This window comes from Myzus persicae, unplaced genomic scaffold, assembly GCF_001856785.1.
Source record: "Myzus persicae strain clone G006 unplaced genomic scaffold, MPER_G0061.0, whole genome shotgun sequence".
NCBI lineage: Eukaryota > Metazoa > Arthropoda > Insecta > Hemiptera > Aphididae > Myzus > Myzus persicae.
Genome location: NW_019100581.1, coordinates 1,094,521 through 1,110,930, shown reverse-complemented (window position 1 = coordinate 1,110,930; position 16,410 = coordinate 1,094,521). Strand labels below are relative to the sequence as shown.

General features: G+C 33.0%; 1 protein-coding gene across 10 annotated transcripts in view; it reads left to right on the top strand.

The window, feature by feature from the left end:
* Nucleotides 1–211: 211 nt before the first annotated feature.
* The window catches only part of LOC111034544 (regulating synaptic membrane exocytosis protein 2), a 34,944-nt gene continuing 18,745 nt past the window's right edge, over nt 212–16,410 (top strand). For all 10 annotated transcript variants that reach the window (XM_022315882.1, XM_022315868.1, XM_022315841.1 and 7 more), the window contains exons 1-3: nt 212–1,417; nt 3,135–3,339; nt 14,969–15,268. In XM_022315882.1, the coding sequence (XP_022171574.1) occupies nt 1,206–1,417; nt 3,135–3,339; nt 14,969–15,268 (717 nt within the window). In that variant the 5' untranslated portion in view covers nt 212–1,205. The remainder of the gene's footprint in view (nt 1,418–3,134; nt 3,340–14,968; nt 15,269–16,410) is intronic.

The following is a 16,410-nucleotide window of genomic DNA, read 5'->3' as shown; positions in this document are numbered from 1 at the left end:
CTCTCTCTCTCTCTCTCTCTCTCTATCCCTCTCTCTCTCTATATATATATATATATATTATATATGTGTACTACTACCGTCATACTACAATACATATATACATATATTAAAACGATGGTTAAGGTTAGGTACGCATGGCGGCGGCGGTGTAAGTGCACACTATAAGTATATATCTATATACACGCACGGACGGAGCTTTTGGGGCGTCAGTGCGTCGGTGTCTGTCGATCGGCCAACACGCCCGTAGCGCCGTGATCGTCGCCGCCGCCGCCGTTATCGTCGTCGTCGTCGTTGACGGCACACATACAAACACGCACATATTAACAGACACAGATTCAACACACACACACACAAACACACCCTCACCCACACACACACACACACACAGGACTAGCGCGCATAAACGTACACATTTACACCCACACGCGCACGCACCCGCGAACGCTCAGACACAAAATTCTATATTATATATCGCCGCCGTCGCGACCGCGCCGTAGCATCTGCCGCCGCCGACGGTCGCGCGCGCCACCACACCGGTGCGTTGTAATAGTAGCGTATTGTACGCTTGCGCACGACGCTCGTTTCGGCGTGTCCCATTCAGAGTGAGACAACGGCGCCGATACCGCCGCCGCCACCGCCGACAGCGATCGATACTTCGGGGGGCCCTATGACGTAAGTGAGCAACACGGTCGTATGTGAATGACAGGGAAAACTCTGTTGTCGTCGTCGTCGTCGTCGTCGTCTCCGTCGTCGTGTATCCGAGTGATAGAAAAACCGAACAGCCTAATATTGCGCGCCAGCACTACCGCCACCGCCGTCGTAGCCGTCATCACTGCATAGCTGCGGCCACTGCGGAAACAGCTATAACCACCGACAACGGTTGCCGCCGCCACCGCCGTAGTCAATTGTACCACGCCAGACGACGAGCTCGGGACGGACCGCCGTAACCTTAGGGAAACAACCGTCACCGTAGTGCGATTTCTCGTCCGTCCGCGCGGCGGTCCGGCGCGGCCGCGGCACACCGGCACGCCGACTGTGTTATTCCGCGTCGGGACGTACGCTCGCCGTTGACCCGCAGACGCCCGCGACGCGATCCGCAGCCCAGCCGCGGTGGTCGTCATGTCGGCGTCGTCACGGGCGCCACGCAGTCGTCCCCAGCACGATGACCGCGGTATGGCCGAGCGCGACGCGTCCATGGGCTGACCATGACCGCCTTACCGGCGCACGGGACGACGCACATAGCACCGTCGTTGTGCCGGGTGGTGGCGCTTCTTAGTGCCGTGTGCTGGTGTTGGGTACTGAGAATGGCTGCCGAGATGCCGGACCTGTCGCACCTGACGCCCGAGGAACGGGAGATCATCGAGTCCGTAGTGCACAGGCAGAAACAGGAAGAGCAGAAGGAACAGGAAATCATGAGGTCGGTATAATGGGAGATTGGTGGTTTTCATGCGTTTGTGGTGGGTGGGCGGAATTTGGGGTGGGTGTCGTGTGACGGTAGCTCGTACCACGTAATATATTATAATAATAACACCACGGCGGCGGCACTACCATCGCTGCCGTCACCGCTGCCGCCGCCACCGCCGCTGCCACGTAACGATAGCAGCGGCGGCGGCGGCGGTAGCGGTGGGGTTGAACTTTTGAACTTTACCGCGCGCGTGAACCGACCGCGCAACATAATATTGTACGTGAAAATATACGCGCGCGTCCGAATATTATTGTCGTCATAGACTTTTTTTGGGGGAGGGGGGAGGGATGGGTGTTGAGTAAAATAATGTTCTTTGTAATTGCGTCGACGCTACTGAATTTTCGAGTGTTTTGATAGCTACGACGTAGACGCTACTATAGGCCGGGATACCCCCCGCACCAAGCGTCTGAGATTACGGCCACGGGGGCGCGGATGGGTCCGGTTCTCGTGAGATTTCACCCTCTAACTTTTTATAGATAAATAAAGTTTATAAAATATTTTTATTCTTATTTAGTAAATTATAATGATGATAACAATCACTCGAACCACTTGCGTCCCCTTTGGAACCCTATCGACACAATAGATCACCCTATAAATTTTGATTTTCCTTCCCCACATCGAGATTTTGTGCCAACCGATTCATGTCGTAATAATTATTTACAAAAAAACTATAAGTAAAGATATCTATTATCGTTTGCTCGTTCAACACCAAAAATCTATGAACGGTTTTGTTCAGTATGCTTTAAATTTCTGACACATATCTGTCCATCTCGAATTTAGTTCTGCCTTGGTTATCACAAGGCCATTGTTGATTTTTTCATCTCTGTTTTTGCTGCATTGTTTGAAACACAGAAAATTACGCTAAAATAACTTACAGCCCTATCACTCGAACTAGTAGTACTTACAGTGAGTAGGTATTTTTATCATTATTGTTTTAATCGTTGATTTATTATATACACAGTTGGCATCTGAAATTTGAATACAAGTTTCACTGATATATAGTAGTATCTATTTATTTTTTCATGGAATTTAAAAAAACCACCAAAATGTCTGTCATGACTAATAAACAAATAGTAATATTTTAAAATTATATTCCTATATGGAGTAGGCCATGATTCTATATTAGTCATGTAAAGCGCTGCGAGCTCAAGATTTTTATTTTCTTATCACTGTTATACCGAGATATGTGAGGGAGTATTTCATGCCATTATGTATTTCGGTCATCATTCACTAAATATACAAAAACGTTGCTGTGCAATTGTACAATACCACAATTTAATAATTAAACGGAATTGAAATCTTGTAGTATTTGGCTTTAGATATCGTTGTGGTATAAAAAGTTAACTGCAGAGTTTAGTTTAATTTCTAGTTATTTTTCACGATTTTAAAATAATTAAAAAAAAATATATTTTGATGTTTGAACTATTGAGATATTTGAAAATAAATCTTTAAAAATATCAATTGTATTTAATTCCAAATTGATGCGCCTATTGGCTATTTGCATAGGTAGTGGGTAGGTTACGAATGGGACTGTCAAGCTATTTTACTAACACAAAAATTGTTAATGGAATGAAAATTATACATCACTATAAAAATAACTATATAGAATCTTTCGCACCAGATTCTAAAACGATATAAATGATTAGTATTTTTTTCAATTTTTATGCAGGCGGAAGCAAGAAGAAGTAATTTTATTGGAAGAGAAAATCCGGCAACGCAGTGAACAGCAAAAAAAGGCAGGCGTCGAGTTGGACGCAACTTGTCATATATGCCTGAAGACCAAATTTGCCGACGGTGTCGGACACCTGTGCAACTATTGCGGTATCAGATGTTGTGCCAGGTGTGGAGGCAAGGTTACCCTGCGTTCGAGCAAAGTTAGTATTTCATTAGTTTCCATATAATATACGAATAAATGAAATAGAATATTTTAATACCCGTTAGCCTAATTTGTATAATGGACAATATGGTGATGATGTGTATAGGCAAACTATATACGATCATAAGCCGGACCAATGGAATAGGCGAATACAATGAAAATATTTTTCTACAGTGAAAATGATAAAAAAAAATCCCAAACTTTGTATTTTTGATTTGAAATTATTAATGAATTGAAATCCAATATACAATCAAACTTTTTTACTACAAAAAGCAATTTAAATGTTTTTCTGGGTTCTTCTTTAGTGTTAACATACAATTAAGTGTTTGAACACTTTAAATTAAACACATAGTATGATGACTAATTGTGTAACTAAATCATACCATGTCTGGTTTTGTTTGTATTCGCAAATGATGAATCATTTGTACTTCTATACCTATATCATTTTATGTTCTGAGACTTTCAAACTATATAGGTAGGATTAATTATTAAAATTATCGTACAAATGTATAATAGAAATTTGACAATACTATTAAATCCAGTGTCTATTCGGTTTAATTTTGTATGCAATACACCAATACTTCTTAAGTTCTAAACATTTCAATAAAAATAGTTTTTTTTTTTATATCAATGTTTTATAAATACTTAGTTATTCATTTTTTTGGTATTTATATCGTATCTATATTATAATGGTAGTTGGTATGCGTATACATGAATACTTATATGGCTATATAATGTTATATGGCAGGGGTCGGTAATCTTTTTGATGTCTAGGGCTAAAAAATAACTATAACATTTTTCACGGGCCACAATTTAAATATATTTTATTTTAAACAAAAATGTATGTATAGTTAAATCAAATTTAGTTGATTTATGTTCATAACAGTTAGGTTTATTAATTTAACAAGGTATCTACAAACAAACAAACAAACAACGTTTTAATCCGCAGCTTCCAGTCCATACTGTCTTAGTTCGTGATTTTTATACAAATTATACATTTTACTCGCGGGCCATATAAAATTACAATGAAGTCCATATGCTTAAAAGGTATTAAAACTCAAAGTTAAGATATTAAACTAATATTATACTTTTAGAATTACTGATACATAATATATATTTTTAAAACATAATGTTACACTGTTTTGTTTATTAGCCAATTTGTTTTGATTTCAAGTTTTTAATCACAATTTTTATTCAAGTATACCAATTTCGTAATTTGATTCAAAACTGTTATTTACCCTGAAAAAATGCGGGACAAAGTGTTAACTGCTAAAGACTGAACAGTGGGATATATTGATTTTAAAATGAGGGCTTCTATTTTTTAATACTATGGAATATTTTATTGTCCCTAATGCATTAATGCATTATGTTAACTATAACTTGAAAAGGTTGCTTATAACTTTTTTGTACACAAAAATGTATTGTTCAAGATGGTGTGACTGTTTGAAATACATACCCTACAAAGCTGTAAAAGAATAAGAGTGCTATATGTTCAGCAACTTATCACAAAAAATGATTTTTGTGAGACTCGATAAAAATGGCTTGGCATTCTATAGAATCATTTTTTATACTTCTAGTCATAATCAATTGGGTGGAATTAAAGTCTCCCATTGAAATGTATACGTATTCATAAACCTACTTCTAAGTTTTGATAATCTATCGAGCATCATCAATGCCGTCTAATTCTGAACTGGATAGGTTATTCTTACACAACATTGAAAATACGAATTAAAGTTATTTAAAATAATAAGCTTTGAAATAATTTAGTCATATACTATTCAGCTTTAAGACAAATCATTTAGCAGACTTATTGATAAAATTCAAACCTCATATGAAAATAAGGAATACTGTCTCTGAGTTTCTTTAGACGTGGCCCAAGTATTTGATAAAGTTTGGCATGACGGCCTTCTCTAAAAAATAAAATTATTCTTCTCAGTACCTATTACTATTTAATAATCTGCTCTTGTTTCTGCAATCGAACGTTTGAAGTTTGATAAAGCTCTTCTTACTATTCAATATCTTTCAGCGTTCCTCGATGAAGTGACTTATCACCGGATTTATTTAATGTATTGTTCATATTAAATATTCCTATAACAGCAACCTATGCTGACTAAACAGCTGTACTGGAATCCACTTTACACCTCTTTCAAGCTTCAACCAAACTCCGAAATTACCTAGATTCAATAAACACTTAAGGAATGAGGTGATAATTCTAATGAGACCTGAACAAATTTCCATGTACAATTTACACAAAAAATAACTTCCCCTCAGTTTAACTTTAACGACCAACCTGGGGTCCGAACCTAATGCCCAAACTCAAAAAACTTAATAACCACCTTTACCCGATACATCCTATATTTAGATCCAAACTTTAGCAATCAATAATGAATAAATCTTTACTGAAGCCCAATTGGACTTATGGTTTTGCAAATTGGGAGTGAGCCACACCATTTAAGATTCCAGCCTATCACTATTTACCTAATCCTATCCAGCCTTGCCTCCCAGGCAAGTACCTAAAGAATAGTAATGTTTGTTGATCAACTAAACAAATACATTACAATAGGTTTTACTTAAAACTTCAAAAATGTCCTGACCCTTTAGTCTTTTACCTATCATCACGCACTTTTTCCGACAATTCACCACAATACCTTAAAAGCCTATGGGGTAGTGACCTACTTAATTAGTATATTATAAACGAATTCTGTTCTGAAGGGTTTCATTCCCGCAGGATGAATTTTCTCAACTTGTATTTCTATGTTTTGTTATTATTATGAATATTTCATTCAATTTTTTTAATGAATAATGATTATGTTAAAAAATAGAGATTGTAAGTTTTTCCTCAGATAAAAAAAGTTATTGATTTTAAAATTGTTTTTGCATCACTTAAAAAAAACAGGCACATAAAAAATATAAACTTACTAATTCACATGCAGATTGTATATATATATATATATATATTTTTTTTTATATATTTTTTTCTAACTTACGTAGTAATTGTGAACAATTGTCTTCTCAAATTCATGCAAATCATTTGTTAAAAATTGAAAATAATATTAATACCAACCCGAAGTCGTTTTGGAATTATATTAAATCTTTGAGATCTAATCGTTCTAATATTCCCCTTTCAGTATTTTTGGACAATATTTCTGCTAATAATACGAATGATACCTTTAAGTTATTTGCTAGGTAAATATTTTTCATCAGTATACACAACTAACACAAATAATATTATAGATGATTATAATAATGATTTATCTTATAATCAGTTTCATAATAAATTTTAATTTGAATTCATTTATTATTTATGAATACGAAATTATAGATTTTATTGGTTCACTTAATGACAAGGCAAGTATTGGGCTCGATGGAATTCCTACAATTTTTTTGAAAATGTGTTGTAAAACTCTCGTTAAACCTTTACATTATTTATTTAATTTTTCTCTATCCAGTGGAACTTTTCCTCTTTGTTTGAAAAAATCTTTCATTTCTCCCATATTTAAATCAGGTAACAAACAAAATGTGAAAAACTATTGGCCAGTTTCGAAAATGTCAATTTTGCCAAAAATGTTTGAAGCCATTATCTCAAAAAAATTACCAAATTTATTGTGTAATAATATAAGCTTTTCACAACATGGATTTGTACCAAATCATTCGATTCAAACTAATTTATTATTATATCATAATTATCTTGTAAAAGCTCTTGATCAAGGCTTCCAAGTAGATACTATTTATACGGACTTCCAAAAGGCGTTTGATAAGGTGAATCATAATTTACCATATCATAAATTAAAAATCTTGGTATAGGTGGGAACTTTTTACAATGGTTATTTTCGTATCTTTCTGATCGTACTCAAGTAGTTAAAATTATGTCTTACGTTTCTGATGACTATCCTGTCTTATCAGGTGTTCCTCAGGGCAGCCATTTAGGTCCTTTACTATTTTTAATTTTTATTAATGATCTCCCACTAGTCCTTGATGGTTCTATAAACATTTTATTATTTGCGGATGATGCGAAGATTTTCTGTACAGTTAATTCTTTAAGTGATGCTGAATCTCTTCAGTATAATCTTAATACATTTCAATCATGGAGTAAATTAAATTTATTACCGTTGAATATTGATAAATGTCATACGATAATATTTACACGTAAAAAAAATCCTATCTTTTTTAACTATAATATTGAAATGTGTTCTCTTACTAGTGTAAATGTAATCAAAGATCTCGGTATTTATTTTGAAAGTGATCTTTCTTTTAAAACGAACAGTAATATGATGATTAATAAATCGTTTAAGATGTTAGGCTTTATTATTAGAAATACTAAAGATTTTAAAAATCCGTTATGCTTAAAAACCTTGTATACATTTTTAGTTAGATCCAATCTTGATTTCGGCTCCGTAATCTGGTCATGCAAATACTTGACATATATAAATGATTTGGATAATGTACAATATACATTTTTAAAAAGGATTTCATACTTGTCGAATTTTCCATTATCTAGGGACTCTCCCCGTCTAACTCAAGATTATATTGGCCTTGTTTCTCTTTCATTTAGACGGAAATTAACTGATATTATGTTTGTCTATGATCTTATTAATTACAATATTGTGTGTCCCGAATTGTTGTCTAAAATCAGTTTTCGAATTCCATATATAATTACACGTAATTCAGATTTATTTTTAGTTCCTCATTATAAAACGAATAGTGGTACCAATTCTTTTTTCCCTCGAGCTTTAATTTTAGCTAATAAAATTTGTATACATTTAGATATATATTTTCCCTCATGCAATTGTTTTAAATCTAAATCTACGTTATTATTAAAAAATATTGATAAATATGGAAAAAAAATGTTTATAATGTAACTATAATTTTATATTTTTATTACTTTTAATTCAGAGTTAATTTTATATTATTTTATCTGTTTTTGTTAGGTTTTACTACACTTATTTAGTTTTTAGTTTTTATCTGATATGTTTCCTTTATATAATTTGTAAAAGGGTATATACCCGTTGATATACAACATAAATAAATAAACAAATAAATAATAGTGTAAATTAGTGCACATAGGAACAAATACTATAATTAGTTAATAACTAATAATAATAAATAATTTTAAACAATATACATTACAGTCATTACACGTTGAGTTAAATGTATTATTTTATACCTATGAAAATCCATTTAATTTATTCGGTAATAAATTAAGAATTCAATTTGATATCGTATTGTAGGTAATAGAATAACAAACAAAGTTATTTTTCTAGTTTTTAATAAATATGTATAATATACTATTTATATTTTTTTCAAAAAACTGTAATAATCATTATACACATAAATAAATACTGTATAATGTATAATGTATTAGTTTTACAATGATGGGTTATTTTTTTTGAGTATTTGACATCACCTTTGGGAGCAGTAAAAATTCTTCAATACTAAACTTTGAGTGTGATTTCTAGTAGAAAATTGGATCTAGTTTGTACTTTTTCAGAGGTAAAATGTAAAAAATTCCAAGTACTTTTCAAAATAATCGTGGGATGATAGTATGATTAGAGGAAAACAGACATTTTCACCAAATATTTATAATAGCGTTTCCTTACATGATATAATTTTCAAAATATTTTAGCTCTTTTTGTAGACATTTGAAATCCATTACTTTATTAGTTTTTTTTCAATTTGTGTATGATCATATTTTTGATTACGAGTAAAAAGCTTGAAAATGTAATAAGAAAACCCACAAAAGTTTTTGTATAGACATTTAAAAATCTAGAAATGCGTTACTTTAATTTTTATTTAATAAGCTTTTAAAGTTCAAATTTTAACATTAACATCGTTAGTTATTAACTATCTAACTATTTTTTTTAAAAATTTTTAATTTGCTAAGTAGCTAAGGTTTAAATATTTACTGAAGCCTAAAAATCTCAAAATAAAATGGGCACACATTTTTTTTTTAGAAAAATTGTATAATAAGAAAAATTAAGATTTAGTTACTGATTTTATTGTAATTTAAAACATTTAAAAAAATTTGAAAAATGTCACCATAACATATATCATTATTTATTATATTCATATATACATTTAAATTGTCTGAATATTTAGATTAATTTTAAGCTGAAGTAAATACTCCATGAAGTTATTCACACCTTCCTACTCGGTCGGTACTCGGGATTAACTTATAATACAAATTATTATAAAATTTATTATGCAATTTGTTTTTACCGAAAATTAGTAGATTTGTTATTCAATTCAAATTTAACACATCCATTATGTATAACTACTCAAATGTTGAGGTTCACTTAACACCAACTATACTGTAGCAGAGCTGTTTTTCTCCATTTTTTTTTTTTTTTTGGTTAGCATTTAACTTTTGTAATAAATATTACTAAAAATTATATATCTAGTTTTTGTTTGATATTATTAAATTAATTTATCCATACCTTATATTACCTTATATTTAAATGTTAAGCGTTTTTATAATCATTATTTTATCTCAATGGAATATTTTATATGGCTGTTCGTCGCAACGTTTACGTCGCCCTGATGATACCAATAATACAATAATTATTACTATCGTTGGATTTAAAAAAAATATTATTTTTAGATATGTTTCGGAATTGATCCATAATCACCTACTATTACATAGAATATAGATTGAAGATGAATCATTGTCGTCAAAATATTTTTTTATTGACACATAATTATTAATTACACTTTCTTTTGTAATTTTATACGTGGCACGTCTATATGTGAAAATCGGAAATTGAAGCCAGTCATGTGTTCTATAGCTGTTATTGACTTTATACAGTTTTACACTAAAACTTTTATTGTCTTAAGATTATTATTCGATCACATTTATGATAGGGAAAAATGCTACTGATAATATTGGTTATTCTATATTTTATAGCTTCATAAATTTTGCGTCATATAATATTCGGATAGCTATTCTTCTCAGTGATCGGTGCCTCGTATTATAAGTTATATATAAGAATGGTCCATTTTTTGTTCAGTGATTTTTTAATGCTTAAATAATTGAACTTAATTATAGTATAGATAAGTGTAAAGCGAGCTTTGTGCCCTGAAGGGTTGTAGATAAAAAAATTTCCTCGGATAAACGGAATAATACAGAATCATACTGAAAATGTTCCTTTTAAACCTTAACACTTTTTTTTATACTTTGGAGCTGCAAATTTGTTTGTTCTATTTTGAATACATTATCAGATGGTGGTAGAGGTCGTAAGTTACATATTATTTATTATTTTTAGCGATGACATGACATTTTTTCACTTGTAAATATGCGTGTTTGTGATTCAATTTCTAACCTGGTATTTATCTATGCGTTTTTAATTTCTAATATTTGTACGAATAATAAAACCAATAACCATCTATGATTGAATTCTAGGCTAAATTAACTTTATGAACAACACTGGCTTGTCGCTTTAGTATGTTAAAAATAATAAAATTATGTACCCACATCAGTTCATTTTTAGAGTGCGAAGACGTTTCAGCTTGTAGAAAGAACTTACTTTGCACCATTACTGTGCGTGTGTGTTTATTTGTGATAAAGTATCGATCAAGGCTTACAAGTTTACCGGAACAGTTATCCTTTGACCTAGTTATTTGCACGTTCTCAATCTGATAATATACTGTACTATAAATGTACTATACTCTTAAGAGTGTTACATGTAAATGAACACCGAATGGCGGAAAACGTATTTCAAATAAACGTTGGCGTTCCGTTTCCTTACATATTTGTCTATTCAAATAGTTGACGTATGGACACGTCAAATTTTGTTTAAAACATTATTCATCAGCGGAGTTCAGAAAAACCGAACTGATTGTTTATGTATTCATTATTAATTATTTATATTAAGATTTTGGTCTTGTGATGATTTAAAATATTTTTATAAACTACGTTATTTGATCTCATTGAGGATATACTTAACTGTATATGAGAAAAAAATAGGCTAATAAAAGGTGTCTGAATTAAATTGAATTGACGCGTTTTAAACTTACGCTTTATTCGGGCTTATGTCACTAACATTGCACGTAAAATATCATCATGTGTGGTAATAAGATGTGTGTGTGTGTGTGTATGCGTGTAGATGTTTGTGAGAGTGTCATGCCGTGTTTGGTGGAGGGGTGAGGGGGTACTTATATAGAGAGCAGTGCTGCGTCCAATTCGTTTATTTTCGTGTGCGAAGTTATATAATATATATATTATTTTTTTCAAAAGAGAAGAAAAAACTCGTTGTTTTCCATTAATTTAAAGTTTTTTGATATCATCGCGAGTATTGCTTTTAATATAAAAACATCGCCACCACAGGCGCCGCTGCAGACGGTCCCTGCGAAACGCGCGCTAGTAATATAATAATATTATATTATATAATATATACGTGGACAACGGTTTACGGGGTGCATTCAACTCGGTATCATCCGCCCCTTTTCGGGTGGGAGCAATGACGTCACGGATTTGCGGGACATGACGTATGTTATATTGATCGCAGCAGCGGCGGCGTAGTCTAATATATAATGTGTGTGTGTGTGTGTGTGTGTAGGTATATTCGCAGAGAGAAGGCTGCTACCGCCGCCGTACTTTACTAACTTTGCACGGATATTTGTTTTTCAGTTTTCCAGACATAGGTATTATTTTAACTGTTCAATTTACTCGACAGTGGATAACGCAACTCCACCGCTGGGATAAAACCAAAAAAAAAAAACCATTTCTCTCCACTCAAAAACATTTTGTTATTTCGGCCTTATGTTTTCGGTTTACACTGCGCACTGAGAAGCAGCACCAATCCTAACGATTATAATATTATTATTATTATTATGTACACATCATAACGATATCGCAAGCAAGCGCGTACTATCGAGGTGGAAAATACAAAAAACAAAAAAAACACTCACCTCGCGTCTTGTACAAATATCGTATATTATATGAAATTGTATTCTAACGAGCTCGTAAACGCGAGTGTACACATAGACACCGAATTTACTCCGTTCAGCAAATCCGCCGCCACCCGAATTGCACATACGTATGTTTATCTTGTTGTATATTTCGTATAGTTATTACGATTTATATTTACTCACATTTTTATATTGTTGTATTATACATATATAACACTATTAAACAGCCGTATAATGCGTAGGTACCGTCATATTATATGGCATATACCTTCATACACTATACAGACGGGAACAAACGACGTGTTTACTCAACGCCAATATTTTCGGTCACGTGAAAACCTAGATGTGTGTGTGCACGCGCTCGCTCGCACGTTGTCGTCGTGTGTGTACGGAAAATATTTCATTCCGATCCGAACCACTGACAAGGAAAAATATTTATCCCACTGACATGAACGATATTATTGTGCGCACTATAATATGGTGGTCGTTGTGGAGACTATTAGTATCGCATTTATTCGAGTGAAAATGAGGCGCATTTAACGATTAGCACTTAGCGGGACAGAAAAAAAAAAGACTCGGTCGTAAAAATTGTTACGACCTAATAACCCCTTTGGTATTATATCAGCTATAAAATATATATTTTACGCTTTTAATATTACATACTTATATTAAGTATATTATATTATACTCGACGTTATTTTTTCACGCGACACCACGTTTCCGGTCCGAACGGAACAATGTGTCATGTGATAACTATTATGGCGGATAAACTATTAGTATTTATATTTTATCAACGAGATTGCAGCGATATAATAATAAATAACAATATAATATTATGTCACTACACATTTTGCACATCACATGCCGTAATTCTGTTTGACGGGTACTATATTATTATACCTGATGTTTCTTTATACAACAACAAAAATAATAATACAATATATTATGCATTTATGTGTATATATACTACATGTGCACATAGTTCGTAATATTTATTGTGATAAGCTTATTATTAATAGGTAAGATTTAAATTTGTTTCAAACCAACTAGGTACTGTAAACGCTGAAATATTGAAACATAATATTATAATGGTATATGCGCCTTTGGTCTGTTAACAAATATAAAATATTATAATATGTGACTTTTCCATATGCACCAGGCGCCTTTTGGTGGAAGTTTATTTTTTATTTTTACATAATACGGGGCCTAGCTGGGACAGATGCTGAATATAAATATGGTTATGCGCGGACGGCGGCCAGCGGTAAGGGGTTGACTGCACCGGAGCGCAAAAAGCTCCACATACTCTAAACTAGCGTTTTTATAAATAAAACAATAACCTTAAATATGACTTTATCCGTAGACTATCTAATATATTCCAATAAAATATAAATATTTTTTATTTATTCTACCTATACATAAATAGGTTTCGAAGTTAAATTATTAGAGCTTACACAATTTAAATATGTATAACGTGTCGTTCGACGTTAGTAGTACCTTTATACCTATATAATATGTACAATGTATTTTCTGATGATTTTCAATGATTTTGAATCTAGTAAAACAATATTGTCTGTTGAGAAATTATGTTTTACATACACTTATAACTTTATATTAAGTAAAGTGCTGAATGATTTTTTGTTTTTATTATTTTTGGTAAAATACTATATTAAACCCTGATGATCAAATTATTGTTTTTACTCGCTTCAACTTCAAATTTATCAATTTATTTATTTTATTTATTAGTTATTTTCTCATAGTTTGTATTGCAAACATTAACTTTAATATAGATTTTTATTAACCCAGTAACAAAAATATTATATTAAGGTCTAGGTTATTAGATCTTGTTACTGCCTTTTAATTATTGCCCTAAAAGTTATAGCTGTATTTTTGATTTAATGATCTATTTTTCCTGATATCGATTTTTTAGTTGTAGGTATATTATAATAGAATATTTGGTCAAGTAATAATATTATATTAATATAAGGAAATTAGGTATTGTTACATACCATAATACAATCATAATACAATAACACATAATATACCTACGTTAATACGTTACACGGTGTCGGTGGGTCAAATATTTGAATACGACGATGAACTGACTACAATAAGCATAACGTGTGATAATATAGCTGGACAACAATAAAATGTTATTCTATTTACTTCTAAATAACGACTAAGGCCCTCGGTGCTAATGCCAATTTTGTCCACAAGAATACACTTTACCGGGAAATAATGATCTCCTGCCCTGAAGAATCAATCATATGTAATCATTTTTTTTTTGTTTTAACTGACAGAGGGTAATATTTCACAAGTCACATTAATCTCAGTTTTAAATATTTTAATCACTTATAATAAATCATTAAAAATAGGACAATTCTATGCTTTTTTTTACAAATTATGTTCTTTCCATAGTTTGAAAAAAAATAAAAAAAAATGCAATTCAATGTAGTAAGTCTTCTTCTTTCAGATAAAAATATAGTTATCAAAATCTAACAATTCTACAAGGCCTGATGGGCTTTGAAGTAATTTTTGTTGATGTTATACACCTCTCAACTCCCATCCCCTAAATAGGCATAAAGCAGTAGATTATTGTTACATTTTTTTAAGATTGCATAGATTTGCCCAAAATGTTGTCCTAAAAATCAGCACCTGGCATGTGAAGTCATTATTAAACAAAAAAAATAATTATAAAAATAACAAATACCTACGTGTTTTTGCAGGTGATATGGGTGTGCATATTGTGTCGAAAAAAACAAGAGCTCCTCAGCAAGTCTGGGGAATGGATCAACCACGGTATGGCGGCCGCGGGTGGCGACCCGTCCCGGCGATCTGAGGTATCGTCACCCTGTATGATGTCGGATAAGAGGCCCAAGCTCGAGAGGGCACACAGCGCAGTGGAAAAGGAGAACGTGCCACTGTTGCAGCGGTCCAACAGCCTCCTGCGGCGCCAATACTCCCAACAGGAGCCGTCCAGCCGGAAGGAACAGGAGCACGGGCTGACCGACGAATACTATCGCACAGTGCGTCTTACCATTCATTATTATTAAATATTATATTATATTACCTATATGTTATCGTTTCCCGTGGCCGGCTGAGTGCTTGGGTTTTCTTTTTGTTGGGAGGGAAGTTGGAAATCAGGTTAGGTTGGACTGTTGGAGGGTTAAACATAGTCTGGAAAGACGCTTTTATGACGTATATTTTGCATCGTCATTTAGAAAAAATACAAATACATAGATATTGCACAATATGGTAAGGCCTGGATTTCAATGAAATTGTACATTTTTTTAACATCGCGTTTTGAAGTAGATACAATTATATCACTGAATCTATTTTTATATTAATTTATCACATTTTTAGTGGTTTTTGAAAATTAAGGGGCACCTGACCTGATCTGAGACCACCCCACATGAAGAAAATAAATTGTTTGTGAGTAAAGGGCAAACTGCTTGGGAACGTATAACAAAATATTGATTTTCAAAATGTGTCTCAAATAAATTAAAATATTTAAAGGTTATTGTCACATTATTTTATCATATTAAAATTAGATACGATAAATGCTAATTCGTACGTACGATGGAAAATTATATTATGTTGTTCACTTCTTTATTCATTATTGTAAAATGATAGCTAGATAAAAACGTCGTTTGTGCTAAAACAATACGTGCAGTGTTCTGAGTAGTGGGTCGGTACATAGCTGCTTTGCAGAGTGTTGCAAGTGTGATTCTCGAGACGGATAAAAAATTTAAAAAAATCTGCACACAACTATATCGACGATTATGCCACGGGCTTAAGTCCGTATCGGAATAGTGAAATGCACGTTAACTGTTAAGTGCACAAGCAACAAAACCGCTATCGGCGTCTACCATGTCCTGTGCTGCTCAGAGTAATCGATATTACATAATATACACTGTATTGGCGTATATAGGTACGTACTGCCAATCTAGTTAGAAAATTAATTTTTGGATTGAAATGCGTTTGTATTGGGTTCTAGCGGAGTCCGAAGGTTTTCACATTATGCGCATTATTATTATGTCATACTTAGGTTACGTGAATTTGTTAAAATATTATCCGCTCTAATTTTACTCAAAACCACTCGAATGGAGGTACCTACTATAATAATGTCTAACGTTATACTTTTCGATCGACTATGTAATGCCTAAAT